At 57.8% G+C, this 27644-nt stretch overlaps 2 protein-coding genes across 4 annotated transcripts in view; one reads left to right on the forward strand and one right to left on the reverse strand.

The window, feature by feature from the left end:
* ADORA1 (adenosine A1 receptor) overlaps positions 1-18613 on the forward strand; it is a 34234-nt gene extending 15621 nt beyond the window's left edge. For 2 of the 3 annotated variants that reach the window (XM_023247833.2, XM_045048423.1), the window contains exon 3: positions 16647-18613. In XM_023247833.2, the coding sequence (XP_023103601.1) occupies positions 16647-17286 (640 nt within the window). In that variant the 3' untranslated portion in view covers positions 17287-18613. Of the gene's footprint in view, positions 1-155; positions 363-16646 lie in introns of all 3 variants that reach the window. The other variant, XM_019822016.3, reaches the window with a different exon arrangement.
* Positions 18614-18655: 42 nt separating this feature from the next.
* Positions 18656-27504, reverse strand: MYBPH (myosin binding protein H). The gene is given in 13 exon segments (XM_006942872.5): positions 18656-20163; positions 20165-20278; positions 20404-20540; positions 21785-21944; positions 22550-22689; positions 22879-22970; positions 22972-23058; positions 23258-23262; positions 23445-23533; positions 25984-26089; positions 26091-26140; positions 26897-27031; positions 27149-27504. Coding segments are annotated over 13 exon segments (1470 nt in total). The 5' UTR covers positions 27360-27504; the 3' UTR covers positions 18656-20019.
* Positions 27505-27644: the final 140 nt, after the last annotated feature.

The raw sequence follows: 27644 nt of genomic DNA on the forward strand, positions 1-27644 counted from the left end.
GGCGCGGGGACGAATGGGGGGGAGGGAGGGTTACCCCACCCCACCCACCCCACCCGCACCCCAAATCTGCTCTGGCCTGCAGTTCCAGGTGCTGCCCAAGGGCTGGCCTGACTGCCCGGCGCTGAGGTAGCAGAAGTTGCTGATGTCTCCTGCAGGGCTGGAGGCGCATGAGGGAAGCAGAGACCCAGGAGCCAGATGGAGAGCTGCCGCTAGGAGATGAGGAGGGTCAGGAAGTGGGTGCTGCCCGACGCTTGGCAGAGGAGCCAGGTCTGCCTTTGGAGCTGGTGTTGCAAGAGCAAGCCTCTCCCCTCTCGGGCGTCTACCACCTGCTGGAGCTGCCGACAGCTCCTGGCTGCTGCGAGGTGGGCTGTGAGATGGGCCCCCGGGCGGTGGCTGGCTGCCGGCAGGCTGGAGGGTGTGCGCCACGAAGAGACTCCCCGACCACACCAGGCGGGAGGCGTGCCTCGAGGTTGGCCGGGAGGGGACCAGCAGTGACTCAAGGTGCAGGCTGGCCCGGGCTTTAACTCCCCGGTGATGGGGCAGCCCCTGGCCCTCCAGGGGTCCGCAGAGATGTCTCCTCCCGCTGCTGGAGTCAGTTAGGCGAGGAGGGGCCTAGAAAAGGCCTGTCAGCACGCGGCCTGGGTCTGAGCTCCGTCTGCAGGCAAGGCTTGAAGGAAAAATGTTCAAGGAAAACACCTGTGAGGAGAATCAAGGACAGGGGGCCTTCTCCTGAACCGGGGTGGGGGGGTGCGAGACGGGGGGAGAAGTGATTTCCCAGTCTGGCCAGTCCAGAGGGAGACTGGGGGCTGGGAACCAGGAGGCCGACGGGTCTGCCCCTTGGACAAGCCACCCCACCTCGCCCCACCTTCACTGGTAGAAAGGACGCTGGCTTCTCGGGGTTGTTACTAGGATCCGCTGAGCGGTGTCCGTGCGGAGTCTGATGAAGGATAGGGGAGCCGAGGGGCACAGAGGCCCGAGTGCCTCGGGAGTCAGGCTGGCCACACTGCCCTCCCAGCCTGGGCTCTGCTACTTACGTGTTCTGACCTTAGGCAAAGACTCTGAGCCTCAGGTGCTACGTATGAAAATGGAAGTAATAATATTTGCCTCACGCGACTCTTGAGAGGGTGATACGTGAAAACCTAACGGCTCCCTCCGGGGTCATGGGGCTTGTTCTTCCCCTTCCTGCTGTTTGGTGGGAGGGGGGAGGATGGATGGATAATGGTGTGTGTGTGTGTGTGTGTGTGTGTGTGTGTGTGCGCGCGCGCGCGCGTCTTCTGTCTCTGGTGCGATTGGGGTGGACAGCTGACACTCCCATCCACCAGTGTGGCTTGAGGGGTTCCTTTACATGCATGCCAAGGCCTGCCGTCATTGGGGGGGAGCTCAGCCTTGGGGAAGTGGCAGGCCTGGGAGGCGCAGAAAGCCCTGTGCACAGGTAGGGGTGCGTTCCATCACTGCCCTGGAGAGAGTGTTTGGGCACCTCCCTTCCTGCTCCAGGCTCTTCCGTGAGTGCAGGGACGAGGGGGTCCCGAGGAAGGAGAGGTGCGGGCTGGTGGGAAGGGAGTGCTCGCCCGGGGAGCATCTCCTCGGTGTCGGGAGCAACACTGAGCGCCTTCCTTGTCAGCATATTTGATTTTATGTAGTCCTGCAAGGCTGCGATCAGCATCATTTTACACATAAAGAAATAAGGAACCGGGGAGGTAGAGTCCCTTGAAAATTGTGGCCCAGCTCCTAAGGAGCAACACTTGGATTGGAGCTTGGCGCCTGCCAGATACCAAAGTGGATGCTACTTGTGAAATACCCACTCCCCACTGCCACTGTGCTCAGGGATTTCCAGACTGGGAACCGCAGCCCCTGTCCTCAGAGAGCTTCTGGGCGGTGATGGACACGGGACACAAGATTTTGCAGACAGCGAGATGGATCGGCACAGCCTGAGCTAAGATGGCTGAGATTTCTGGGGCAGAAATTGCCAGTGGGTGCAGACCTGGCCTGCCGCCTGGTTTCTTTTAGGCCCTGCCTGCTTTCTCTCAGGCCCCGGGGCCCGCACGTGCTCGTTTGCCCGGCCGCTTGAATCACAAGCGCAGCGAAGCTAAATCTGGAGGCGTTGTCAGCATCAGGGCAGCGGAAATGATCCCACGAGGTCCACAGAGGTGAGGGTGGTGGAGACGGGCTAGAGGGGCCTCCCAGCAGGCCCTGGGCTGGGTCCTGGCGGCAGGGGGGGTGCTGTGAGGGGCTCAGGAGGACCTCTCTGCCACCCACAGGGAGAGTGCATCCTGCAAAGAGCACTGGGGCCAAGTCAGAGGAACCTGGATTCAGTTTCAACTCAGACACTAGCCAGCCAAGCTGTGGCCTTGGGCACGCACTGAACCTTCCTGGGCCTCAGTTTTCCAATCTGTAAAATGGCAACCGTCTGTTCTTTTTTAACCTGGCAAGCTGTTTGCAACAGATAGGATCCCTGGCCGCGAAGCGCTTTGCGATGGTGCCGGGCTGTGTCATTATCATGTGGCCAAGGTGGGGAGCGTCTTTATCCTTTCTTCTCCCAGCTGGCTCCCATGCTGTCTGCACGGTGGGGGGGAGCTATCCATTAAGAGGAACAGGTCACACGGGTGGCTTTGAGATGAACCTGGCGGGGACTTGTGTTCCTGTTTCCTGTAGGATACAAGACAATGCCTTTCCTTTTTTTCTGGGCTCCTCAGTCAGCCTCTCCCCAAACAAGGGTGTGGGGGGCTACTCTTGTGCCAGATATTGTGCCGAGTGCCATTGGGTCCTGCCACCCACACCTATTAGAGTCTGAGAGGCTCAGACAACAAGGGACACCAAGGGATGAAAGGCTACGGTCCCTATCCTCCCTTCCCTCACAGCCTCACGGGAGCACAGATGTGTGACACACAAAACACCACCTTTGGAGGCAGCCTGAGCTGCGATTCCAGTTCCGGTCAGCAGCTCTATGACCTTGGGCAAATCGCTCCCGGGATGACGGAGAAAAGAGGGAAGGAGGGACTGCGTGCAAAACTCAATGCCAGATGGTGACGAGGGACACACCGGGAGCTGGGCCCGGCAGAGCTCAGCTCCATTGTACAGACCCAGAAGCCAGGATTCTGGGAGGTGATACAATTTGCTGACGCGGCAAGTTTGAATCTGATTCAAAGGCAGGCCCTCTAATGCCTGTTAAGAGCCTGCTAGGGCTGGGTTAACCTGGAACTTCTCGCTCCCCGGCCAACCGGTGTGTGGCTGTCAGGGATGTGAGTACCAGCCGTGGAGGTCGGAGGAAGAAGAGGGGTACGTGGTCGGGCCTCTGCAAGATTTAAATGTTGGGGGCCCCCGAAGGTGGACCTTCCAAGTAGCCCAGATCGTCAGCATTGGTATCAGAAAAGCCACTTGGGTGCCCCCAGCCCCACCTCCCTCACCCCTGGGGCGGCAGTGCGTGTCCTGCCTGATTCTTGCCTGGTTGAGTCCCCAAGGCCCATTACTGCCAGCCCTCCGCATCCTCTTTTTCCAGCTCTGAGCACGACGCTTTGAAGTTTTCGTGAATGGTAGATGGAAAAAAAAAAAAGGGCTTGGATTTAATAAGCTTCCTCCTCCCCCACACACATCGTAATGTGAGATTCCGCCATCCAGGGTCGTAGCAGATGTGAGTGATTTACAGGGCTTTGCAGAAGCGGGAGTGACTGAAAATGAGTTTATCGATCAGCCCTCAGAGAGGCTGCCTCGCCGGGCCCCTGCTCTGGGACGCTGCCAGCCGCTCTGGCTGCTCTGTGCAAAGGACAGGGGTGCAGGGCAGCTCCCTGCAGAGCAGAGAACAGGCTGGGCCCCACCTCCTCCCAGGGCTGGCCGTGAGGAGAAGGGCTGGCCTTGCAGCAGAAGGAAGTGTGGTTAGACTCTTGCTACAACTATCGAATTAAGTGGCTAAAGGTACTGGGCTGGGTGACAGAAGCAGGACCCAAGCATGAAATCCCGAGGATCCCATAGCAGGTGCCTGATCTGTGTGTGCTTGGTGCAGGGTCTTCTGTCTGCTGGGAGGGAGCAGGCTTCCTCTGACCCTCCCTCCGACTTTATCCACACTTCTTTTTTTTTTTCAATGTTTATTTATTTATTTTGAGAAAAAGAGGGAGAGAGAGAGAGAGGCGGAAACAGAGAATCCCAAGCAGGCTCTGTGCTGCCGGTGCAGAGACCAAAGCGGGGCTCGAACTCATGAACCGTGAGACCATGACCTGAGCCGAGATCAAGAGTCGGATGCTTAACCGACTGCGCCGCCCGGGCGCCCCTGACTTTATCCACATTAAAAGTGATTATTGGGGCGCCTGGGTGGCGCAGTCGGTTAAGCGTCCGACTTCAGCCAGGTCACGATCTCGCGGTCCGTGAGTTCGAGCCCCGCGTCAGGCCCTGGGCTGATGGCTCAGAGCCTGGAGCCTGTTTCCGATTCTGTGTCTCCCTCTCTCTCTGGCCCTCCCCCGTTCATGCTCTGTCTCTCTCTGTCCCCAAAATAAATAAAAAACGTTGAAAAAAAATAAAAAAAAAAGTGATTATTGACATGGATTAATATCTACTGTGTTTGTAATTGCTTTCTATGTCATTAGATTTGTTCCTTATTTCTTCCACCTGCCCCCTCTTTTTCAGCCTTCTCTGGTTTTAACTGAGCGTTTTATACGAATCCATTTTCCTTCCCCGAATATTGTTGGGTGCCTGCCGTGTGCCAGGCACCGTGGCAGCTGCTAGGACACAACACTGAAGCAGACCTGGGTGCTGCTCTGAGGGTACTTGGGGTTTTATGCTCCAGAGGAAAACAAAGAATTCAACTTATTGTCCCATGTGGGGAGGAGGAGGGCGTCAGGCTCCAAACTGTGACCCAGGAGAGCCAACATCCTACCTCCTGCCACATGCTGTCCTGGAAAGGGGGATCTGTGCCCTCCCTGAGTCCACCCGGGGGAGTGTGGGTGCAGGTGCCCCCCTTCACTGCTTCTGGGCCCCCCCCAGCTCATTTCTGTGGCTGGGGCAGAATGGAGGGGGGCCACCTGAGCCAATGCAGGGTGGGGGGCTGGCGGGGCTCAGGGCCAGCGGCTGTTGCCCCGTTCTCCCCCGTGCGCTGTTGGCTGGGAAGGACTGGAGTCTGGGCTGGGCCTGGCCGGGGACTTGGCCGTGTGGGGCTCGGTGAAAGTGCACACGTGCAGTGAGATACACGGCAAACAAAGCATCGGGAGATGCCGACCAGCAACCGTGGGAAAGTGCTGGGGTTCTCACTGCTGTTATTTGAGCTCCAAACCCCACTGGGCTGGATGTCCGTGGGGAGAAAGGCCAGGACCTGGGGGGAACACACAGCTCCTTCCAGGTCCTAAGAGCAGTCCCGCTTTTGGATGGTGAGGCAGCAGAAGGGACTGGACTTAGACCTGGGAAGGATTTCCTGACACAAAAGCAGAGGCTCTGGAGTGGAGGCCTGATGGCGGGAGTGGACTCTGGAAAGATTTCCAAGGTGGAGAATTGCCCCTGCCCTCTCTGTCCTCCCACATTCTGCCATCTGTCACATCTTTTCTAGAGGAGAGGGCTAGAGGCTCTGAACGTTAGGAAGCCCCCTGGGAACAGTTGCCTCCCCAGGACGAGCATCCCCGTCTCCTAGGCTGGGGAGGGTCTGGCAGAGGCATTGCCTGTGACTCCAGGCTCAGCCGCGGCGCAGAAGGCCTGTCTCCTGGGTCCCAGCTGGGCTACTGCCTTTGGGATGCTCTGGAGTCTGCATGGGATCTCCCTGGCGGGGGTTACGTTATGGTCCCGTGATGGACATAGGCTTTTAGGCAGATGCTGACTATCCCGTGGTTTCTAGGCCAGGAGATGCTCGGAAGGGAGGAAGGAGAAAGAACGTGGGCTCCTCCTGAGTTTGCCCTGCTGCTGTCTGCAGTCTCCACACCGGCCACTTCCCCCGAGAGAGCTTTACTGGGCCCAGCTAGGGAGTAGGGCTCCTCCAGGGCCCTGTGTGGGGTTTCGTGCTGGGCTGAGCAAGCTCCCACCCTCCCCTGCCCCCTCCCCACCCCAGGCAGATCAGGGAACACAGACTAATTCTGTACCAAGGTTGAGTTAGGTGGGAGAGCTCCTGCAAAGAGAAACTAGAAGCCATGTGGCCAGTCTTCCAAAATGAAGCAAGCAACTTTAAAAAAAAAAAATTTTTTTTTTTTAACGTTTATTTATTTTTGAGACAGAGAAAGACAGAGCATGAACAGGGGAGGGGCAGAGAGAGAGGGAGACACAGAATCAGAAGCAGGCTCCAGGCTCCGAGCTGTCAGCACAGAGCCCGACGCGGGGCTCGAACTCAGACTGCGAGATCGCGACCTGAGTCGAAGTCGGACGCTTAACCGACTGAGCCACCCAGGCGCCCCAGCAACTTTTTAATCTGTGTCCCTGCAACCTGCTTTGTATCTCTTTAGGAGCTGACCGTATTTTCCAGTGGAGTCAGGGGTGTCCCCTGGGTGGTGAAGTGATAAGGTGAGGTGACAACGCTAGGCCCCAGCTGCCACTATTGACCCAGGGCCTAGACAAGTTAGTTAGCGCACCAGCCCCGCGGTCACAGTGAGCCAGCAAAGGGCAGTCTTCTCAGGAAGGCCATTGTGCCGAGGACAGAGCTGAGGCTCCAGTGGTTACTTGCTCAAGGCCACGAGCTGTTAACTGGTGGAGCCGCAGCTTGAACTCGTTCAACTCATTCAACAGAGCGGACTCTGACTCTGCAGCACACTTCATTCATTCACTTACTCCTTCACTCACCCCCCACGCACGCTTCTCTTTCTGGCCTTTGTCACTGCCCATCATCCTGTCTGTGGGGCACATAGCTAGAACACGAAAGCTGAGGGGAGGAACTCCCTTCTGGGAGACTGTGTGTGCCTCACCCCCACGGCCCTCGGGTCCCTCCTCCCCGCACTGGGAGAGGAGTTTGGGTCTCAGGCCACCCCCCCTCCCCTCCAGCCCCACATTCTGTTAGCGCCAAGCTCAGCTCTCTATATAGGATGATCAAACGCATTCCAGGAGAGGGGGCACACCGTGCAGAGCTTGGGAGAGACATCTGGCTTAGTCCCACATCATCTCGATTGAGGACACAGATGCCCCAGAGGGGAGGGGTCTCACCTAGACCAGCTCACTCCCAGCAGGGCCTGGACGGGAAACCCTCTCTCCTGACCCACACCACAAGGAAGGACCCCAAGAGAGGACTCTGTCTCTTTGGGGGTCCTGAGGTTGCTGCCACGCGGACAGGCAGCATGGGCCCCTCTATGCCCTCGAGCCCAGGGAGGTGCGCACGTTCCCAGGCCCCTCCTGCCCTGCCCCGCTGACGTGCCAGACACACTGGAAGATTCTTGGCTGCCTCTTGTCAGTGGCCACTGTCTGAAGAGGCCAGAGAGGCCTGTGGAAATGATCCCATCAGGTCCCTCTCCCCAGAGGCAGGTCTTTCCACTTCACTGGAAAAGGAATTTGGCCCTTCACCACCACGGTCGTCACAGTAAAGGCCTCGCTGCACCAACCACTCACAGGCCATTAAATCCGTATGCAGACAGGGTGGGTTTTTCCGTCCCACCCACCAGATGAGTCAGAAAGTCACCCTCGGCAGGTGGGGCCATTTGGCCTTGGTCTTTTTGCCATCCTGACCTTACCTGACAGCAGGAGAGAATTAAGTCTCAGAGCAGGAAATGGCCAGGAATGCCGAGGTCTGGGTCCGGTTTCCCCGAGCTGACTGATCAGGTCAGACCCCCTCCTTCTTCAGGGCCACCCGGTCACTGGGATGTGGGGCCACACCTGGCCTTGGGAGTCAGAGAGCTGCTTCCCATGGTGGGTGGGGAGGAGGTGACTGCATCTCAAAATCACCCAGGGCATCGTCTGTTCGGGGACATTCCGACTCACCCTCGGCTGGGGGAAAGGACTGAGGATGGCAGGCAGATGTACTTGGAAAACGTGCCTCTTCCGAATCAGAGAACCCTGCTCCCTACGCCCTACCCCCTGCAGCCGCCTTTGCAGCTCTGACAAATCCAGATCCCTCTCTGTAAGGATCAGGGAAGGCACACCCACAGAGAAGAGGTGCTTCGTGGGGTGGCACGCAGGCCTGGGGCAGGACTGGTGATGCCAGCTACACGTGCAGCCTGTGAGCCTGGGCTTCATGCCGGGAACCTCGGCCTTGTGTGTTTCGGCAGGGGCTGCTCTCTCGTCACCCTGGCCGCTCCCTTGGGGCAGGGGCTGTGCCTACCTGTCAGACAGAGAGTTCCTTTGGGGCAGGAGCTATGTTTTTTTCTGCTCACTCCCAGATCCAAGGGAGAGGCTCTGAATCTCTAGCGGGGAGGGGTGGGGAGGCGGCTGGTTTCTGAATCACATACGCACACTTGATGGTCTGCCCACCAGGCTGTGGAGTGATCTGTCCTTAGCAAGTGACCAGGAGCTATTTCCACCATTTACACTAATGGCCTAATCAATTTATCCGGCTCTTTTCTTTCAAGTTGCTCAGAGCATCCGCTCCTTCTCTCTGTAGCCTTTGGGCTGGTCCTGGAGGTATCAGACAGATTTCCTTCCCTCTTGGGGACTGGTGACACTCGTATCAGACACGGTAGCTGATGCCACAGGGTCTGAAGGGAGCAAAATTCAAGGCAGGGTTACTAGGACCCAGGCATCCTGGCCCCTCCCCGTGACCCCTGATCCAGACTCCCCTGGGCAAGGTAACTGTGAAATATTTGGCCCCTGGAGTGTGCCCAGCACCTTTGATTTGTATCTGCTTTCCTGTTCTCCTTTGGGAGGAAGAATTTCTCTGCAGGAAGTAGTTTAATAGTCTGAAAGCCTTACTTCCCTGGTCTCGAGATCCAAGTTTCCAGTTGCAAGTGGCCAAGATTCTTGACAAGAAGGGAGGCAGGAAGGAGGGGAGCCGAACAATGTAGCCTCGCTCCTTCTCAGACACCGAGGAAGAGGGAAGGAGAGGTGGAGGGTTCAGTTCCCGACTCTCCAACCCGTAGGGCTGCAGATACACGCTGACAGCTCCCCGCTCCCCTCCCCAGCCCTCGGGCCCAGTGCTCTGGCCACGTGACTGGGAAACAGGGACAGCCAGACCTGAGGACCTTCCCTGGCCTCAACAGTTGACAGGACACTTCATCACCCCTGTCTTCCAACAAGGCCACATTCAGCCCTTTCCAAAATGGCCATGTGGCTTCTCTCTCTCTCTCTCTCTCTCTCTCTCTCTCTCTCTCTCTCTCTCCTGAGTCAACACATACTTGTGAAGAGTCTGGTCAGTTCTCTCATCCCCCTGGCAGGGAGTTCTCTGTGATGACTGTGTTCAGTTCCTCCTGTTCTGGCTTCACTTCTGAGCGGCTGGGGTCTAACGGGGAACTCAGAGATCATTGAGGTGTTTACGGCTGAGGGCCTTGAATGCCAGGAATTGGTTCCACAGGTGAGGAAGCATCTGAGAGGCCAGACGGGATAGTGAGGTAACCCAGAGATTAGCAGCCATGGGAAGGTAGCCCTGGGCCGAGGGACAAAGGGAGGAGGTGGGTCCTGGGGCCCAGGGGCTGGTGGAAGCTGGGACCACTGTGGGCACGTCTGCTGGGAGGTAAGGCCAAGGAGCCGATGTAACGGCTGCATAAGACTCACAGAGAGGGGTAGAACGATCCTGGCTTTCCTCTCCTCCCTCGGTGCTCCAGTGCTCCCCCCACAGACTCCCACCGACTCAGGAGCTTGGGAAATACAGCCTGCAGGGCTCAGCCCCTGGTGACACACAGCAGGGCAGAAGGAGGAGGGAGGCTGGGGACAGCCAGCTTCAGGCCCAGGTCTTGTGTGTGCAGTGACAAAGTGCCCTGAACACTTCCTCTGTTTGGCAAGTTCTCCATCCACCAAAGAGAGATCTTTCGGGTCTCCCCCCTTCTCTTCTCTCTGTCAGAGTCTTCTTTCCTGCCCCCGTCTTGTGGTCTGTTCATCACCAGGTGACTTTCGGAGCTTTGGCCTGCTTTGAGGAGGGTTTTTGCTCACGTTCTCAGGGTCCACCGAAAAGTCAGTGCCTCGTCATGCGCAGGAAGAAAGATCCTCCCTCGGAGGCTCTGGGCAGGGAGAGGCCTCCCTTCTGTGCACAGCTAGGGCCTCTGACTGGAAGTAATTTGTGAAAAGGAGCCTATTCATGAGGCATGGGACCCATGAGGAGGGGCACGCCCATGGCTCCCACTAGGATTTCGCTTGAGATGGAGACATCTTCTCTGGGCTGCAGGCTGGAAGACTGGGGAAGTTAGTTCTGGCCACGGTTCGCAGGGGCAGCGCTGGGCTTTGGGCCGCCGTGGAAGTGTTGGGGGCTGGCAGGTGACCTGGTGGCTGTTTCTCATACCTCTCGTAAGAGGCCCTCGTCAGAGCGGCCTTACGTCCCAGGACCTAAGCAGGAGACCAGTAGTTACCCAATTCATCAGTGGGCTCCCACAGCTCCCAGGGCAGCGGGGAATGAACCAGGGAATGGTTTTTTCTCATCCAGGGCACTATGATTACTTCCAGGGCTCTGGCTATGCCTTTCTTATCTGACCTTCTCCAACTGAGCAGCTACCGTTTAATCTTTTATTTCTGGTGCCCTGAGATGTACTCCTGTGATAGGTCCTCAACCAATCGTAGATGATTGAATAAATCCTTTTTTATTTCTCACTGAATAAATTTTATTTATCATGGGATAAATCATAAGTGATTGAATAAATGGCTGTGTGGATTCACTTACCCATTTCTACACGTATCTATTCATTTGTTCAGCAAATAGTGATTGAACGCTGTTCGAGGTACCAGGGTTGCGGTGGGGAGCCTGCAAAATAGGGCCCTGTCCTGAGCGGAGCTCACATTCTGCTGGAGAAAAACAGATGATAAATGCATATATGTGTATATATATGTGAAGACAGAATGAGAGAGAGAGAGATAGGAAGTGATAAGCTCTATCAGGAAAATTAGGGGCGCCTGGGTGGCCCTAATTTTCCTGATAGAGCTTATCACTTCCTGTGTCGGCTGAGTGTCTGATGGATTTTGGCTTGATTTTGGCCCGGGTCATCATCCCAGGGGGGTGGGATCGAACGCTGCATTGAGCGTGGAGCCTGCTTGAGATTCTCTCTCTCTCTCTCTCTGTCTCTCTCTCTCTCTCTCTGTCTCTCTCCCCTACTCTTGCACTCTCTCTCTCTCACTCTCTCTAAAAGAAAAAAGAAAAAAAAAGGAATTAAACGGCAAGAGGCACAGGGTGATGGGGGCTGTCTTGCAGGGCGGTCAGGGAAGCTTCTCTGAGGAAGTGACGTCTGAGCTGAGCTCTGAATGAGGGGAGATGGACAGAAAGCATCTGCCCCCAGCTGGACAGAAGCGAGGGCCCAGCGATGCGGTGCGGACCTCGTGGGCAAGAGGACTGGGGTTCAGAGTAAGGGGAGGGGCCCCCGGAACAGCCAGGGGTCGGGGAGACTTAGGAAACGGTATCTCCCTCTGCCCAGTGGCCAGGATCACAACATGAGCATCAGCTTGATGATTCTTCCTCTCACCTGGACGGCCAGACTCAGCAGCAGGTCCCATTGGCTCGGTTCCCAAGTGCGCCTTAAAGCCGTCCATTGTCCCCTGCCCCTGTGCTGACCAGAGAACACCACCTAATCTCTTGCCTGGATGGCTAAAATAGCCTCCCTGTGGTTTTCTTGCTTTCCCGGCCACAACTCATTCTCCACATGGCGGTCCGAGGGAGCTTTTAAAAACAGACGTTGGATGACATTACTCTTTTATGTGCCATGGCTTCCCCGCACTTAGAATACACCCCAGAACCTTTACTGTGACTCTCCCGGCCCTAGGTGTGTCCCTGCCCTCACTGGCCTCCTTTGCTGCTCTCTGTGCCTTGACCTCCGGCCTCAGCACCTGCACCTGCCTTACCTTGTTTTGTTTTGTTTATAATTTTCAAAACCACCTTACTATAGCAGCATGAAGCCCTCCACACTTAAGGCCTATTACTAGTGTGTTTTCAAATTTTTGTAGTTTTCAAGCGGACCGGCCGTGCCTTCTGCCGGAAGGCTCTGCCCACCCCCCGCCGCCACCGCCCTCATCGTTGCCTGGTTGGCTCTTGGTGATCGTTCGGCGCTCAGTTCAGCGTGTCCTCCTCAGAGGGTCCCCTCTGCCCAGCAGCTGCTCACTCCCTCGGGGAGTCCTGTTGACTTCACTGTCTGAGATGATCTGTTTGTTTTTTACGTCCATTTCCTGTCCCCTTGCTTCGAGAAAGTTACTTTCATGAGAGCCCGTTCTCTTCAATATTTCAATGTTTCTGAACCCTAAAGGTGCCCAGTGAGTATCTGTTTAGTGAATCAAAGGGAGGTACCCTGCCCGCTGGGTTGCCCCGACACCTGCCGCTACACATCTAGGCGGCTCACGAACAGACCAGTCTGGGGGCTATGAAGAGGTCAGACCCGGAGGGAGGAGGGAGGCTCCCAGGCAGGTCTAATGGCATCTTCAGAACGGCTCAATCCAAGCAGCTTGTCTGGAGCAGGCAAGGCTCACCGTGGCTCCCTTCCACTCTGGGGTTCCACCCTCCAACCCCCCTCAACCCCAACTTACGGGAGTGCCAGAGTTGGGTCCAGCCTGAGCTTTGGACTTGGAACGATCTGAATCTTAGAAGTTCTGTCTCTGCCTCTGTCTGGCTGAGGGACCTTGGACGGGTCTCATCATCGGAGTCTCGGTTCCTGTAGTTGAAAAAAATGGAAATAATAACCATAACAATACCTAACTCATAGGACTGCCTTTAGTCAGTGCCTGGCCCACGAAAAATATCAGTAAGTGTTAGCTCCTATCGGCATTGTTCTTGTCATCTTTACTGATCAATTAGCTGTTATTTTTTCGATGCCCCCCCCCCTTAGCCTCCGGAACCTCCCCTTTCCCGTGTGGCACCCCTGCCCTGTGTGGCAACGGCATCCTCTGCCCTGCCCTCTTGAGCGTGGGATTTGTAGACCTTCCCCCTATGTCCGCCTCTGAACCACGTTTGCTCTGGCAGCATCTGTGGTAGAAGATTCTTCCTCATTCAGCCGGGCCGGCGCTCAGGGATGAGAACTCCCCTGCCCCTCTTTCCCGAAGCTCTTCCTCTCCCTCTCGGAGCCTGCCACCCCTCTACTCCAGGTGCACAGTCTTTCCATGTTTTCACTGTCATCAGGAAGGTGCTGGCTCATAAGCGAATTCATACTCTGAGTTAGTGCTGTCTTGGCTTTTAAAAATCATACCCATAGAGGCCAATTCTTAACCCAAAGGGACCTATCTCACCAATGGTGGGATTTTCAGCACTGTGAGGGAGATACTGGAGGTGATGGGGCTGGTGCCTTCAATGATGTCCGGAAGGTGCTGCCTGCCCTGTGTTTTGATGTCTCCAAAGTTTGCTCCCTCGCCGCCCCCCCCCCCCCATGTCTATCTGAGACTGCACGCTCCTGAGGACAGCCGTCTGTCTGGCTAGTTCCCCACACAGCCGCGGGGGTGGTGTGGCCTCAGGCCCCAACTTGGGAGGGATAGCCCCCAAGCATTGGAGAACATTCAACTTGCCCCACCCCATGTGTGCCCCAGGACTTGCAGCCTCTGTTTCTCTTTCCCACGTGTGGGAAGAGGTGAGTTTCTCCCTGGCCCTGGGACACAGCCCTTCCTGTGAGAGCCCGCCCCACCTCAGCTAAGGTCCTGGGTCCAGCCGTTTCCCACCATGGAGAAAATAGCAAGAAAAACAGATGAGAACTGATACCCTAAGCTGCAGGTCTGCTGGGACCTGGCCCTGGAGGAGCCCCAGGAAAGCTTTAACCCCGGGGCTCCAGACAGTCAGGAAGGGTGAGGGGAGGAGGGGTGTGGGCGCCTCTCTAGTGAGAAGTTGCATCCTCCCTCTCTTCTCTCAGCGGGTCATCATTGCCCGGGTGTGGGTCCTGGGTGCCCCCCGCCCCCCCCCCCAGTCCCCAGGCTAGATGACAACATGAGGTCACCTTGTCCATCCCCGTTTCTCTGGGCAGACCCTCTTTGGACAGGGTCCAGATGTTCCCATTTTAAAGCATTGCCACTCTGCCAGTCAGCCTGTATCTAAGTGACCTGTAGGGAGCCTGGTGCCCCGAAGGAGAACTGGTCTCAGAGTCACGAGACCCTGATAAGTTATCGGCCGTTTCGGGGCCTGGAGTTCCTAATCTGTGAAATGGTAATCCCATTACGTGCTGCATTCCCAGGGTGGTTGTGGGGATCACCTGAGACGTGAATGTACAGGGCTCTGTAAACGATAAATGGATATAAATCGGATGTGCGATGGGCCGCGATGGTGGGGTCAGGAGCGGGGGTGCCTGGCCCCCAGCCTTCCACAGCCGCAGCCCCATTTGGTCCTGCTGAGGCTCACCCTGGAAACCCGCTTCCCCCAACCTCGCGGCAGCCATGGCAATGTCAGCCTTCTCTCCCGGCAGAACGGTCCGTGCTCCTTTGGTCTTGCCCCCTAGACTCACCTAGAGCTTCTTTCACCATGGGATGTGTGGGGAGCACTTCCAGATCATCAGTAACGAGCCCGGAGCCAGATATCTGCAGAGCCGTTAGGCTGTGTTTTGCTGAACATCTAGAGACACTGGAGGTTTTCCAAGTGGGAGCGTTTCTAGGGGCTTCGACGGGTAGGAGCTCAGGCACAGGAGCATTGGTGGGGTGTTCACAGACTACTTCCCTTATGTTATTTCGTCTGTCCTTACCCTCTGAAGTGGGGCCCACTGTCTCATTTTACAGAGAAAGGGTTGATCTAGTAGGCTGCAAATTCCAGTCTCTGACTTTCAGTGTGTGCACCAGGCTGGCCATCCTGCTGGTGGTCCAAGAGGTGGGAATGGGCTTCAGTTGCAGCAAGATAGCAAGGATTATGTGTAAGAAAACTTAAGGAGGCACAAGCGAACTGGGTGCCTTCAAGGCGTCTTGGTGCTCCGGGGACACGAGGACCCTATGATCAGAGTAGGGGAGGGGGCACCACACTGAAGGTGTCAGAGTCAGCCAGGGTCCCCATTTCTCCCATTGGAACGATAAGGAGATTGGAAATGAGGTTCCCAAAGTACCTTCTAGTGCTTGCTTTCTAGATGGGGTGAGGGGATCTGGTTTCTCCCTCCCCTCCAATCGTTCCCCTTCCCATCCCTATAAACCTTCACAGAGCAGGGGGCTTTGGTGCTTGGAGAGGTGTCCAGGGTGAGAGGGACCTTAAGTACCATCGCCGTGAAGAAGAAAGCCACGGATTCTGCAGGCACAGGACAGAAGCAAATGGAGTCCTAGGGAGGCCTCCCCTTCCACCCCTGTGGGTCTCAGGAGCTGTTTACATGCTCAGGAGGGCACTCCATCCATCTCAGAGGCTGCATTGGAAAATAACAACTGGGCAAGTTGCTGCGCTGAGCCAGCTCCTCGGCACAGAGTCGGGCGGGCCCCAGCCCCTGGCACTCACTCCAGGGCGGTGTGTGGGCAGAAGACATGCTGGTTACTGGCTGGATTGGTTTAAAGGGAAGTGGGGAGCTCCCAGGACGCTGAAACTCTCTGCCCTCGGTGGGGGCGCCGTCACCGCCCACGGGCAGCCTCGTCCGTTTTCCGTGTCATCCAGATGTTGTCATTTTCTCTGTGTGTCATGACGCAGAAAAGGCTGGAAAGCTCTATCCCCTGACATAATCTGTTCATTTCCTTCAAAGGACACACGGCAACCTGTAATTGTCTTGTGTATTTATTTCCATGTTGTCTGTCTCTTTGCCCAAAATGTGAGCTGTGGAGAGGCCAGGGTCCTTTACCTAATACCAAGCACAGAGACCGGCGCTTGGCACAGAAAACACCCCATCTGTGGAGCAAGTGCACCCATGCATGCATGCATTCATGTGCCTTGTTTGCAGCGAATGCTCAATGGCCATCAGTTATCTTTCCCGAGAATAATTCTCCATTAGCTTGGGGGACAGAGATGGTGCTTGACCTCAAGCCCTCAGGAGATACGCATGGACAGTGATTGGAAGGGGAAAGGGGAGGTAAGCATGGAAGGGGAGATGGGGCCACCGGTAGGGAGGTAAGGGGCGGGGCCACCGGTAGGGAGGTAGGGGGCAGGGCCAACAGGAAGGAGGTGTGGAGGGCTTTTTTCGACAGTTGAGTCAGCTGGCCCAAGGGGAAGAGTGGTTCTTCAACCCTCTGGCTGTTTTTGGTCAGTGTAGACGTGTGTGAGGAAGCACAGGAAAGTGCCACCGCCTTCCATGTGGCATTGGGCGGATCACGTGATTGCTTGGAACCTCAGTTTCCTCATCTGTCAGATGGGCACTCATTCGTCCGGTGCTTTCCTACCCCGCGAGGGCTGTCGTGAAATAGTGACGAGAGGTGACCAACGGGGACGTGCCGAGCACACGCGATTGATTTTTACTTTGGTGATTTTATTAAAACTCTTCCGGGAGGTCCTTTGTTGTTTTCTGTCCTGATTTTTAATCTTGATTTTTAGTTTGTTATGATTTTTCTGCTAACCAGGCTTCCCACCCTCTGCAGGTGAGATGCACCAGTGCATTGTAAGCTCTGGCCCAAATCTTGGATCCTGGAGACTCGGACCTCTAGCCAAAGACCGGCACCTCCCCCCTCACTGGGTCCTGGCTGGGGCGGGAGCCTCCTTTTGGGGCCCCGTGGGGGCTGATGGAGCCTGGTGAGAGTGGGGGGGGGGACTCACACTCTGCCCTCCCCTTCCCCAGGTACAAGACGGTGGTGACTCCCCGGAGGGCGGCGGTGGCCATCGCCGGCTGCTGGATCCTCTCCTTCGTGGTGGGCCTGACACCCCTGTTCGGCTGGAACAAGTTGGGGGAGGTGGAGCGGGCCTGGGCGGCCAACGGCAGCGAGGGTGAGCCCGTGATTGAGTGCGAGTTTGAGAAGGTCATCAGCATGGAGTACATGGTCTACTTCAACTTCTTCGTCTGGGTGCTGCCCCCCCTGCTGCTCATGGTCCTTATCTACCTGGAGGTCTTCTACCTGATCCGCAAACAGCTCAACAAGAAGGTGTCGGCCTCCTCTGGCGACCCGCAGAAGTACTATGGGAAGGAGCTGAAGATCGCCAAGTCGCTGGCCCTCATCCTCTTCCTCTTCGCCCTCAGCTGGCTGCCCCTGCACATCCTTAACTGCATCACCCTCTTCTGCCCTTCCTGTCAGAAGCCCAGCATCCTCATCTACGTCGCCATCTTCCTCACGCATGGCAACTCAGCCATGAACCCCATCGTCTACGCCTTCCGCATCCAGAAGTTCCGGGTCACCTTCCTTAAGATTTGGAATGACCATTTCCGCTGTCGGCCCGCACCCCCTGTTGATGAGGACCCCCCGGAAGAGGGGCCCCACGACTAGACTCCACCTACTGCGTCTGCCTGCCCCCATCAGGGGCATCTCAGCCCAGTCCCACCTCCCCACCGGTCCCACTCCCTGAGCCTTTGTGGCGAGGCTGTGGGGTGTGGGTGCCCTGCACCTTGGGTTCTGGAGGAGGTTTGGCGAGGGGGGGGCCGTCCATGGATGGGGAAGGAGCCAGGTAACTTGAGGGGAGGAGGAAAGTGGCTTGAAACTCCCCACCTGTGTGACCATCCCACAGGCAGCCCGGTGCTTCAGGCTGGACTGACCTGGGGAGACTGAGGCTGCAAAGGGGCCACGTGGGCTGGAGGGCAATCTTGGGCTCCCATGGCAGTTAGGGGAGCCTGCTTATCTCTGGTGGTGGTCATGCAACCCTGGGACCAAGCCTAAGGAAAGGAGAGGATCCCCTCCAACGTGGATGGAGAGAAAGAAACTGGGCTTCATGGCCCTGCTTTCTCTCCTGTTCTGTAGGAGAAGGTGGCAGAGCCACGGAGGGGCGGGAATCAAGGAGCCTCCGTCCCAGCCTCCCGGGACCCTGAGCTCCCAGCTTTGCTGGGCGTCAGGGTACCTGCCCTCCTTGCCCTGGGGAGCCCAGGTTTATATCTTGGAGAAGCAGAAACAGTGGATCCAGAAATCATCCCCAACCTTTGCTTTATTCTCCACCAACCCCCGGACCCTGGGTAGAGGCTCCAAGCCCCCTGGAGCTGGTGTAGAGTTGATGTGCAGGCCTCGTGCAGCCACCAGGTGGCAGCACTGAGCCATTGTTCTTGCCCTGAGTGTCCCAAGGTGGAGCCTCGAGTGTACCCGTCATCTGGGCCAACCAGCTCCACTAGCCCCTGGTGATGGCCTGGACACCCCTAAGTGACATCCATCTCTGCTCTTTCTGGGCCAGATGGAGAGGAGAGCCCCAGACGTGCCAACATGAGGGCGCATTCTGCCTGCCTGGGGAGGAGGGGACCAAGGGAAAGTGCTGAGGTTGGGCACTCCTGGGATGCCATGGACCAGGCTGGAACAGGCCGGGGGAGACCACAGTCCTGAGAGTAAGGGAGGGGAGGTCTTGCTGGCACTTAGATACCCTCAGTATCCCTGGCATCTAGCACAGTTTTCAGGGGCTTGGGGCTCTGTTGCACAGTGTAGGCTTTAGAGCATCTGGGGAAGGGTCCACCCTCTGCCAAACTCGGGCGCCCCGTGTATGGAGGGAGGGGGGCAGGGTTCTGAGCGTGGACAGCAACTCCAGGCCTTGAGTCCGGGCCCTTCCCTTTCTCAGAGGTAGGATATTCCCTGGCTCCTAAGGAGGGCCACCTGACGAATAAAAGACTGTGAACCTTGATGGAGAGCACACCCCTGGCTACCCACCCCACCCCCCAGCCATCTGAGGGCAATAGACAACCTCAGCACAGAGGAGCAATGGTGGGGGGGGGGAGGTGGGGATGGGGAGGAAGCAGGGAGAGGGGAGATACGGAGGCGTTCAGAGCAAGGAGGGTTCCAGAGAAGAGGGTGTCTGTTCGCGTAGTTAGGCTGTAGGCATAGCAAACCCTGACTGTGAAAGCGAGATCCTAAAAAAAGCTCATGTCTGGAACTCCCCACCCTCCCATGACATCCTGAGTCCCCTCCCACTGGAACCTTCCTCAGGATGTCATACGTGGAGACCCCGTCACGGTGACACATCAACCCCCCCCTCACTGGGACACAGCGCCTCCCCCATCACAACGATGCTCGTGGTCACAGAGGCCCCCGCACACACACCTTTATTTGAGCGCTTCTCACCTAGACTGCAGCTGTCTGCAGGGGCACTCCAATCTCTGCACTTTCCAGGCCCCCTGGCATGCCCGGGGAGACTGGCCTGGGGCCCGCCATGCCTACTTCTGGCTCCTGGGCTCCAGCCTCTCGGGGAGGAGGCTAGGCAGGTACCAGGGAGCAAAGCCATCCTCTGTCACAGAAATGGGGGTCTGGGGCATCGGTGGAGCTTGATGCTGAGCCTGGTGGCCCCAACCCCCCCAGGTCTGCAGCACCTGGCGGAGGACACGCTTCATGAGCCCTGCTGTTAGGCAGGGCTGGGGCTCCACCTGCCCTCTGAAGAGGAGAGACAGGGCACAGGGCACAGGGACATAGCCCCTCTCTTTCCTTCCCAGGCCTCCTGCCCCAGGGTCCCCATGTCCAGCTCTGACCTCTGCCTCTGAGGCTCCGGGAAACTTCCCTGCCTGTCCAGAGCCTCAGAACCCCCTGGGGAGGGAAGGTGGGGCATAGGTCATTGCCCCCACATTGCTGCCAAGGAAGTGTCCTGGTCTAAGGGCACGCAGAGCCAAGGCTAGACCCCTGTCTCGGGTGCACATTGCCTGACGCTGCAGGTTTGTACCCAGAGCTGACCACCACCTTCCCCTTTCACCCCCACCCCCTGCTCTGGCCTCTGACTCCAGAGACAGCGGGTCTCGACATTTACCATTCTCATCACAGCCTCCTGTCGCTCTTCAGTGCGTGGCTGAGGCCGGAAGAGATGCCGCAGTTAGAGTGGGGGAGGGGGACAGCTGCAGGGGCCCCGAGTTGGGGGCAGCGGGACAAGAGGGGCTCAGGGCTACACCCCTTCACCCCAGTCAATGGATCAGTCTGAGTGGCAGACTCTGTTACCTCCTTTCCCTACACCGGGCCAACCTCCCACTTGGAAAATCCTTCTGACAGCCAGACGTCTCCATCTTTACACCCCTCTGTCTTGTCTTGATTTCCAGCACCCAGCCTCATCTAGCCCAGCAGGAGAGGCGGTGGCTTCTCCTCTTCTCCTGTCCTTGGGAGGACCCTCCTCGTAACCTTACCTTTGACCTCCAGCCGGCAGGCCACAGATGCCTCCCCTAGCACACTGATGGCCTTGCAGGTGTAGAGCCCGGAGATCAAAGGGGCTGGGCTTCCGGATCTCCAGGGTGCAGACACCTTGCTCAGAGAGGGCGTGGTATTTGGGGTCACCCTGGATGTCCATTTTGGTTTTCATCCAGATTATCTTGGGCTAGGGGAGCATCGAGAGCAGAGGAGGGCTGGGATGGGCTTTGAAGGAGCTGCCTGCGTAGATTCAAGCCACTGCCCCGCCCGCCCCCACCCCCACCAGGACATAGCAGGGCTTCACCCCTTCACCTCGGGCAGTGCTCGGACCCTGCAGAAGAGCTGAGTGCTGTAGCCCGGGGTGGAGGTGTGGTCAGCCAGGGGCTGGGTAAACGAAGGGGCTTCTGAGAAGTCTTGCTCGACAAACCCTTTAGGCTTGGCAACGATATCTGGGTTCGGGAGAGAAAGGGGGGCAAATTCGAGGTTATAGGAGTAGACCTCTTAGAACTAACCCCATCCATTTTCCTAAAGTAATCACGATAGCTTACACTTAGGCGGCTCATTTAATCTGCATCGTGTCCCTCTGCCAGCGTGAGTGTGTGATCCCCGTTTGACAGATGGGAAACTGAGGCCTTCATGGATGCGTGTCTTGCCTGATATCACTTGGCGAGTCTGGGGTTTAAAGGGTAGAAAATTACACGAGGGCCATGGCTCTCTGATCAGAGAGCTGCTGGTCTGGAGAAGGATCTTAGCATCACAAGGGCAGGCGACAAGCCATTTCATGGCTGCCGTGGGATAAAGGAGCTCTGTGGCAGGGTCCCAGGCTCCTGGGACCTTGGAAGCCAGGGGTGGCCAACGTGTGGGAACGTAGAGCCCGAACGTCTCAAAGCGGCAGAGGAAAGCTGGGACCACGGCTGGGCGGGTCAGCGAGGGGACCGAGAGGGGAATGGGCAGGAAGACTGGATAGAGGAGAAGCTCTTGGCTGAGGCTGGGGACCTACAACCCAGAGATACCATATTTCATTTCTGTTGGTCTTGGGAGACCTGACTGGCTTTCCGTTTTTAAACAAACATTTCTTCCTAATTCTGTGTAGCTCAGGCCGGAGTTGAAAAAAGCGTGCCTTCCCAAGCCCACACAGACTCTGCATGGGCGGGGGGGGGGGGGAGCTGGAGGTCACAGGGCGACAGGGAGAAAGGGCTTGGCATCTCACATTTGACTCAAGCAGGCCGGGTGCCTGTGTGGAGACAGTAAATACCCCTGTCTTTCTTATCCGTCTCTGTGGTGTTGTATTAGGGTTGCGAGGCTTGTGTTTTAGCAAACTCACTGGACAATACCCGCCCACGCCCTCTGCCCTTCAGAGCAGTTCTCTTGGGACACTGCACATTAGCCCCAGTGACTGCTATGATGCCGGCAGCCACCAGCAACGGCAGAATAAGTGCACAGCCTCCCCAGGGGCGCATCTCGTCTGTTCCGATGTGTTTGTTAAAATCAATCAACTGCATGCATTTCTTTACAGCCGCTCGTGGGAAAGCGTGAGTGTGTGCAGAGCTGTGGCAGGGGTGAGGAGAGGGAAGCCAACGTCCCGGCTCGCGGCCCCCACCAGAAGCCCGCAGGGAGGGACAGTGACACACCAGGAAAGGCCGAGCCCGGCAGTCAGGCCTGGCTTGGTGTCTGCTCCCAGGCCCAGACCCACCTGCCTTCCGGATCCGGGCTGGCTCCTTGGTGACGGCGGCCAAGGTGCTGAGTCCACACAGGTTCTCCGAGAAGACCCGAAAGGAGTAGGCGTTTCCCACGATGAGGTCAGAGACGGTGCAGGTGGTCGGGTGGTAGCGCTCCAGCACCGTGAACCATTGCTGCGGGAACCCCAGCCCTGTCGTCCTCCCCTCTGACCCCTGCCCTTGCCCACCTGGCTCACCCTGCGGTCCCTTCCTCCGAGGGGCTCATTCCATGCCCTTTCCCTGGGGGCTGAACCATCCAGCTTTGGGAGAATGGGTCCCTGGGTCACTCAGATGATCTCTCTGGAGTCCTCAGAGAATTCTGGATTTTTACCACTCCAGGGGTGGCCTGAGGACCTGCAAACTCACAGTCACCCGGGAACTCCTTGGAAGTGCAGGATCTCAGTCCCCACCCCAGAGCCACTGAGTTAAAATCTGCATTTTAGCGAGATTCCCAGGTGATTCATAGGCATAATTACATTTCCAGAAGCACTGCTCTAGACCTTGCAGGGCCTCAGAGAGTCTCTCACACACACACACACACACACACACACACACACACTCCTTGCAGTCTTCAGGAGGAAACTGAGGCCCAAGGAGGACAGGGATCTTGCTAAAAGCCACACGAGGAGTCAGGTTAGTGGCAGTTAGACTAGGACTTGGTCCCTGGACTCTTGGAGGGCTGGGCCTTCCTGGCCACCTTGGCCACTTCCCTCACCCCACTCGGCTCCAACAGGCCTCACCCCTGTCTTTTTGTCTGCCTTCTGCACCACGTAGCCCAGGAGCTCTGTGTTGCCTGGGTCCTGGGGCGGTGTCCACTCAAGGGCAACGTCGTAGCCCCAGACGTCCAGGAGCCGGATGCTGCTGGGGGGCCCAGGTTTCTCTGCAGGACCAGAGTGTGAAGAGAGAGTGAGGGGGGGGAGGCTGGGCTTGCCACAACCCCCCCCCCCCCCCAGCCAGGATCTGGCTCCTGTCACAGTCTCTGGTCTGATCCCTTCAGCTGTCAGCTCTGGGGTAGGAGGTGGGGTATCTGGACCCCCAGCAAGTCAACTCTGCCTCCCCTGACCCGTACCAACCACCAGGATGTCAATGGCTGCCCTGGCCTCCGAATCTTCGAGATGCACAGTGAGCTCGTAGCGGCCTGAGTTGGAGCGCTGGGCCGAGGACGGAGTCTCGGTCCCCAGTGCACATGTGCACTCGCTGGCTGTCCAGGGCGTGGCCACTGTGGGCCCAAGAGGCCTGAGGCTTGGGACTCCTCCGGAAGGGAGGAGCTTTTGGGGCGGGTGCAGGAGGCTCCAGCACCCCCATACCCACTCAAGTCCAGGGATCTCTGGAGCCGTGCCCAGGGGAACCGGCTTCATCAGCCCTTCCCAGGAACGGCACCAGAAGTTGGAGACACACGTGCTGCTCACAGCCTCGTTCTCCAGGTGTCCAGCCAGCCCTGGGACCACCCGCCCTGTCCACCGGCTGGAGAGTCGCAAGAGTCCCGTGTACGACAGAGGGAGGGTGAAGCTATTGTGGTGGGTCTTAGGCCAACCTTCATGGGGATCCTGACATCCCCTGGGCTTCTCTGACACATCTCAGATGGGGGCCCTGATTTCCGTCCAGGTCGTTATCCTGGGCAGGAGCCACACCTACCTGGAAGGGGATTTGCAGACTGACGGTCTCTCCCACCTGGCGGATGTAGGTCTGACGAAGATGGCAGGGGACGCGGATCTTGGGGGCCTCTGTGTCAAAGCGAGAGTTTAGGCTTAGCCCAGCAATAGGGTTGCTGGTTGGAGGCTACTGTGGCGGGGGTAGGAGACAACTGGTGAGGGTCACTGGCTGGGCAGGAGGGCTCCGAGGGGTGTTCTGGGGCTGCCTCCTTGGTGGGCAAGGCAAAGCTCACTGCTGGAGATCCATGGGCCCATATTCCCTAAGGTGCTTGGGGAATTGAGAACCAGGAGGTTCCAGGAGGGCAGGGCCTCCATGGTGTGAAACAGTAGGCATCCCGGGCACTCCCTTGGTGCCCTGACCTTGTCAGGCTGGGATTTGCCCTGCAGCCCAGGCATTCCTGGGCTCCAGATGGGTCCTGGCGGGCTCCTTAGCTCCCCCTAGTGGGGAGTCAGGTGTGGCACCTGTTGGCCTTCATTCCCAGGAAAGGCGTCAATGCCATCTTCCTCCGAATCCAGCACCTTCCTTCCATTCCACACCAGCCATGGGCCTCCAGAGAAGCCCCTCTGAAATCAATTTGCTCACTTCTCTGTCTCGAGGCCACATGGGAGGATTAGGAGCTTTCCCTCCTTAAATGAGGCCGGAGCAGACATACCCCCTTCTTTCTCCGTCACCCCTCTCACTGCCTTTCAGTCTTACAATTGGGAAATCCTTCCTGAAATCTTACTTCAGTCCCATGCCAGGGCAGGGAGCCACCTTCCTGACCGTCACCTAATCAGGTGCAACCGCTAAAGCCACTGGGCATTCCAAGGGAGCCTGCAGCGGCCCCTGCTGTTGTATCCCCTGGGCGGGGCAGCAGTGGTGGTGGCCGGGGCCCCTCAGCAGGAAACAGGTGGCAGCAGTTGGTGGGTGGCACACAGGCTGGAGGGGGAGGAGACGGTGGGAAGGAACACTGTGTCTCCGCGGATTAGCTGTGCAGGCACTTGGCTCTGGGAGCCTAAGGAGCAGAATGCTCCAGGGGCAGCTGCAGGGGGCCAGGAATGCTTGGCAGCTCCAGGTGGCTAAGAAGGGACAGCTGAGCAGCTGAGGATTCTGGACAAGGTCCCCACCCTGCCCTGCCCAGGAGGAGGGCCTGGCTGGTCCCTCTTTGTTCACGGCCTCCCCTCCCTCTTCTCTCCAGGAAATCCCCTCCTCGCTTGCCAGAGGAATGTTAATGGAGTCGTGGGTGCTGAGTGTGGCTGGCTCCTTCAGTGTCGTGCCTTGGAGCAGAGGGCCCAGGACCTGCACCCTCTCCGAGTCTGAGCTCCATGGGGCAGGTCCAGGACCGTCCCAGCCAGGAGGGCTTCCTGGCACCTCCAGGCTAGAGTCAATGCGTCCATACTGTGGCTGCTAGGGCAGGGCCATGTCTCACACTCAGAGGATGGGAAGGTCCCAGAGAAGACTCCCTGATGCTTGGTGGCACGTGAATGGTCTTGTGTGGGAGTCAGGCTCTGGGATTGCCGCTATTGGGCTGGGTGACCTCGAGGGAGTCCCCGGGCTCCTTGGGACCTGCTTGGCTTAGATGGACCAGCCGTGACAGTCTAGGATTCTGATCTCACCAGTCCCGTGGCCCCACATCTCTTGGGCCTTGAAGTCGAGAAGTGTTTCCTTGAATCCAAACTTGACCCCTCCTGTGGCCATGAAGCTCACTCCTTTTTGGAGGGCTTGTCCAGAACTGTGGGGGAACACTGTCCCCCTGTGGGTGTGGGGGAACAAGAAGGAAGGCCACCTGCTGGCCTGTGTCTCTCTTCACCCTGGGCCCTGGGCTGTCCCCAGAGACCTCGGATCAGACCAAATGACTCACTGCCATTAACAGACTGAAACCTGAGCAGCTCTGGGAGGGGAGCAAGGGTAGGCTTGAGGCTAATGCACCCTGCAAATAGAAATCTTAGCAAGGGGACAGCAGCTGGCCTCCTAGGTCCCCAGTACACCGCTGCCCTCTGGGGATGGAGAAAACTTCCCAGGCCTTCTGCAGGCTCTCGTCTTCCTCCCACTGGGGACATGGTGGGATAAGAGGCAAGCGAAGACTTCTCTCGGTTACAAAACCTTTGGGAAGATTGGAACCCAGGCCATAGGACAAGATCAGAAAATGGGCAGAAAATGAGCTTGCGTGGCCGCTGGAGGGGCTCAGATTAGATAGGAGGAAGAACAGGATGGCTCCTAGCATTGGGACCCTGAGGCAGGTGACTTGGGGAACTTGAGCTTTTAGTTCGGTTGGGGGGGGTCAGGGAGCCCTTCCCCCCCAACACTTGGGGGCTGGGCCACTCGGGGAAATAGCGTCTTTGACCTCCAGAGGCTTGCTGCTGAGGAACCTGGAACTTTCTTCAGGCAAGCTGGTGATAGCACGTGGCTTGTGCTCATGAGGGTGGGATGGGGGGGAGAGGACGGTCCTGTTTCCTTGGCCTGATGGCCTCAGTTTTCCTACCCATTGGATGAGGTGCCTGGGAAGGGCTCGGGGAGCAGGAGACGAAAGGGTGGGCCTTACCGATCATCTTCTGGATGTGGACAGGCTGCTCTAGCACAGCTGGTGAGCTCACTGCAGCCACACGCAGGAAGAATTGGTCTCCCGGAGCCAGGTTCCGCACGGTTGGTCGGCTGGGTCACCATCATGGGCCGGGCATTCGTGGGCACCCCCTCAGAGGCTGTGGCAAATGGGGAGCAGGCAAGGCCCCTGCTTCATGGCCATGGTCATCCTTCTCAGAGGGGCTTTCCTTTTCCCTGGTGATCTGGGGAAGTTGACCTCCCTCTCTGAGCCTCATTTCTTCCTTGCTCCCCTTCCCTGACTTGTCGAATGGCATCAAACGCCCCTGGTGTTCGAGCCCTGGAATGGTGGCCAGAAAAGCCCAGAGAGGGTTGGACACACTTGCCACGTCATGCAGCAATGTAGGGGCAAAGGCAGAAGCCAGGCTGAACTTGGCCACCGTGGAGGTGAACGGCACAGAGGCAGCAAGCAGGAATTGGGCCATTGCCCTGGTTCCCCGTTTCTCCTCACGGTCTCCTGCTCTCAACTGTCCCCTACTCCCTGCTTTTCTGGTCCCCACCTCCAGCTCGCCCTCCCCCAGCAGGGCCCTCTGCGACTCAGCATCTCCTTCTCTTCTCAGCAGAGCAGCACCCGAGGGACCCCTACCCTTCTATCTGATACTTGCTCAGAGGCTCCCTGGAGCTGGAGGACAGGGGGTCTCCCGAGGTCATTTGGACCCCCCCTGCCTCAGAGGTACATGGAGTGAGCACGAAGTGGGTAGGTGAGTGGGTTGAGGGGACCACTTGCACTTCATCCTTCTGTATCTAGCCGCCCCCCCCCACCCCAGACTGGCCCAGCTGCAGGGTCTGGGGGCTTGTCCCTCCTACCCCCCAGCCCACCACCCCTGGGTGTACGCAGGGCTTAGCCCAGAGCTCACCTCCCTCTCGGCAGAGCTCTAGCACATAGCCCTGGAGCCCCAGCCGCCCTAGCCTCTCTGGGGGCTCCCAGCTCATGGTCACTGAGCTGTCGCTCACATCCTCCACGGCCAGCAGCAGCGGGGCACTGGGGATGTCTGGGAGAGAAGTAGGGAGAGATGAAGAGGCCTGTGGTGGAGAGCTCTCCCCGCTCCCCTCCATTCCCTGCCATTCCCTCCCCGCTTCCCTCCTCCACCTGCCCCGTCTCTTGTCACCTTCATTTGGAGGTGCAGGTTTAGTGGCTGCGGGGGTGTGGGGGCCGGTGCCTGAGGGGCGGGCTCCTATGGTGCGGGAGCCTACTCTTCCCCCAGCAGACTCCGATGCTGCCGTTTCTCCAGAAGGCTCTGCGCTGGGTGCCTTGGCAGACTCAGAGGCGGTTTCCTCCGGACCACAGCCGAGGGCCTCCGAGGTGGCTTTTTCTGTCATTGCTACGCCGGCTGAGGGGTCAGGCTGGAGTGTGCAGGGGTCAGCAGGGGTAGGTCTGGACCTCCAGGATGCCTGGGACACCTAGGCCCAGGCTTATATAGTCAGGGGCTGCCCCACCCCCAGCCAATGATGATTCCCAGCTGTGGGGTCAGGTCAGGTGGGAGGACTGGTGGGGTGGGGAGACGCCTAGGCCAGGAATAGCTCTGGGGGAGGAACTGCAGGGTCCCTTGAGGCACGCACTACCTCCTCCATCGCTCTGATCGGACCTCGGCGGCCAGGGTGCTG

This window comes from Felis catus, chromosome F1 (assembly GCF_018350175.1).
Source record: "Felis catus isolate Fca126 chromosome F1, F.catus_Fca126_mat1.0, whole genome shotgun sequence".
Classification (NCBI taxonomy): Eukaryota; Metazoa; Chordata; class Mammalia; order Carnivora; family Felidae; genus Felis; species Felis catus.